Source organism: Gekko japonicus, unplaced genomic scaffold, assembly GCF_001447785.1.
Source record: "Gekko japonicus isolate JY-2015 unplaced genomic scaffold, Gekko_japonicus_V1.1 scaffold1469, whole genome shotgun sequence".
In the NCBI taxonomy this organism is placed as follows: Eukaryota; Metazoa; Chordata; class Lepidosauria; order Squamata; family Gekkonidae; genus Gekko; species Gekko japonicus.
The window spans coordinates 473,269-476,083 of NW_015163133.1; the positions used below are offsets into that span (position 1 = coordinate 473,269).

The following is a 2,815-nucleotide window of genomic DNA, read 5'->3' on the forward strand; positions in this document are numbered from 1 at the left end:
CACTCCCGCCGGCCTTGCAGGTCCACCGCCGGGCCCCTCATGGGGCTCGGCAGTGGAGCTGCAAGGCCGGCAGCGGCGGCCGGGACCGTTGGGGGCGGGGTGTGTGGCCTTATGACACACTTCCGGTGATGTCAGGGGGTGTGGCATATGCTAATGAGTTATGTTAATGAGTCCCCCTAGCTCTTTTTCTACGAAATGACCCCTGGATGCAACGAACATGAAGTTAAGCAAACTTCAGAGGACAACAGAAGACAGGAAGGCCTGGCGTGATCTGGTCCATGGGGTCGCGAAGAGTCTGACTCGACTGTGCGACTGAACAACAACAACTGAAAAAGACTCCTATGAAATATTTTCTTGTTTAGAATGAGTGAAGTGCTTTCTAGAGATAAGGTTTTACTCATTCAAAATAAGTAGCATAAAGCATTAGATAATGATAATTCTTCTGTATGCTGTGGATGTATACAAGACACCTTTCAAGGACATCCTTATTACCAAATGTAACTGTGGACAAAATGAGTCAAGGTGGTAGAAGGCATATGATGGTGTAATGCATTACTGAAGAGCTCAAGGGGTTGGATCCAACCAGATCTTCTGCTGATGAAAAGGGAGGGAGGTCACCTTAGAACCACCCAAATCCTTGGTGGTCCTAGCAAGTGCCGTCTACCCATACCTGACTGACAGATAACCCACAGAGAGCTTTCAGGGCAAGAGGTGTGCAGAGGTGGTCTGCCCATCCCTGCCTCTGCATGGCAACTCTGGCCTTCCTTGGTGGTTTCCCATCTGAGGGTTCACCAGCACGGACCCTGCTTAGCTGCTCAGATCCGCTGAGCTCAGGCTAGCCTGGCCGATCCTTTGCAAAAACCCTTGTAAACTGCCGACGACCCAGCCACTCTTCAACTGCAATGGTATTTCCATTGATTTATTGACAAAAGCCCAAAATACAGAATTTCAGGTTACATACAAAAAATCAAGGCCAGTTCCAGAGTAAGGATTACTTCTACCCTCTCGTACTTCTTGGGCACAATTAACACAGGCAGAAAAACAGAACCTGCTTGCAACTCAACTGACTGCATTCTATTACACAACACATTTTTCCCTGGGTATGTCCCCACATCAGCAGATCTGTCCGGGGAGTCTGTTCTTCCCAGGTGTGCGAAGGCCCGATTCAGATCACAACCACAGCCTGCGGGGACAAGGGACAAGCCCTTCCCCATTTTCCCAACCTGAAACTGACTGCTTGCCCCACCGGGGAAACCTATGTGCACCCCATCAATACACATCAAGCCCCAAACACCCCCAGACCGTTTTAGGTTGGGAAAAATGGTTCGGAGGGGGGGTTGTCCCAGTCCCCACGGTCTTGATTCAGATCAGGCCTAAGAAGCAGAGACACCCAGAATATGTCTGCCCACCCAACCTGGGACATAGGTTTCCCTTGCTTGAAAGCTAGTTGAATCTGACTCTCCATTTCCAAGACAAAGAGCCAGCGCTGTCCAAAGACGTTTCCGTGGTCATGTGGCCAGCATGACTAAACGCTGAAGCGCACAGAACGCTGTTCCCTTCCCACCAAAGTGGGACCTGTTTATCTACTTGCGATTTCTTGCTTCCGAACTGCTAGGTTGGCAGGAGCTGGGGCCAGAGACGGGAGCTCACTCTGTCAGGCGGCACTCGGGTCTCGAACTGCCCAACTACAGATCTGCCCGTCTGCGGCTCGGCGTCTTAACCCGAGCCAGGCAAAATTACCGTGGAGTCAGGCCCTCAAAGCAATGCAGATGTTTGGCTCTGAATGAAAGCGCTCTTTCCCCCTAGACTTGCCTTCTTACTGGAAGCCCCATCAGACTTGCTGCCATCAGGGACAAAAGGGATCCTGATATTGACAAAAGCTGCCCATCAACTCACCTCTCCCTGAGTCACCCACAAGCCACTGAGGTGCCACAAGCTCCTTCATATCTTCCTCTTCGGGCGCTTCATAATCAACTCCAGACAGAGACGTTTCTGCCCCATGGGCACTGAGGATCCTCAGGACAGGCACGTTTGGGTCCTGTGCCATCCCATTAAGTCCGGCAACCGGCTGGCACACTGCGGGAGAGAAGAGAACCAGTCAGGGTGGCCCAGCCGGCAGGGAGGTGTTTACCTGGCAATTACGCGAGGCAGGAACTGCACAGGCCCTCGTCGCCAGCCATGAGTCACCCCCGAAGCAGCTCTCAGCTTTCCTAAAGCAAACCGCCTTTATAGGACCTCAGGATTTCTGAAAAGGCTCTTCTGAAGAACGCGTGGACGTGCCTGTCCGGCAAAAGCAGGAGCAATCGATACCCCACAAACCCGGAGGCAGACTTGGAGACAACGCGTATTTTACCTGGAAGGAAGTATCTTTCCGACCAGCAGGACTGACTACTGACAATAGAAAGTGGCAGTCTGGCGAGACAACATTTCCCGGATTGCCAAAGTGTTGCTTTGTCCACTCAAGGGTGGCACACCGGACACACAAGCACATCTGGCCACCACCAGCCTCCTCTGGGGGGCACAGGGCAAAGAAGGGAGCTGCGTTTGGCTGCCTGGGCTTTGCCCAGAAATGCTGGACATCAACAAATCCCACGCAATTTGCCAACCGGTGTGTCGTGCCATTACACAAACGCTGTGGAACAGGGGAGGCGGGACAACTTGGACAGGACCCGTGGCCGGCCAGAGCGGTGCCCTTAGAATGTTGTTGCCGCAGCCACAGACTGGTGAGCTGGCTGCAGAACCGCCCGCCCCAGCCGCCATATCAGCACCGCCGGCCTCCCTTGCGGGGCTGTTGTGAGGATGCGGCTCATTGGAA

The 2,815-nt window shown here is 53.2% G+C and overlaps 1 protein-coding gene across 1 annotated transcript in view; it reads right to left on the bottom strand.

The window, feature by feature from the left end:
• AREG (amphiregulin) overlaps positions 1–2,815 on the bottom strand; it is a 42,158-nt gene that overhangs the window by 37,378 nt on the left and 1,965 nt on the right. Inside the window, exons 3-4 of the mRNA XM_015406948.1 lie at positions 2,397–2,511; positions 1,897–2,076 (exon numbers count right to left, since the gene is read on the bottom strand). Of these exons, the coding sequence (XP_015262434.1) occupies positions 1,897–2,076; positions 2,397–2,511 (295 nt within the window). The remainder of the gene's footprint in view (positions 1–1,896; positions 2,077–2,396; positions 2,512–2,815) is intronic.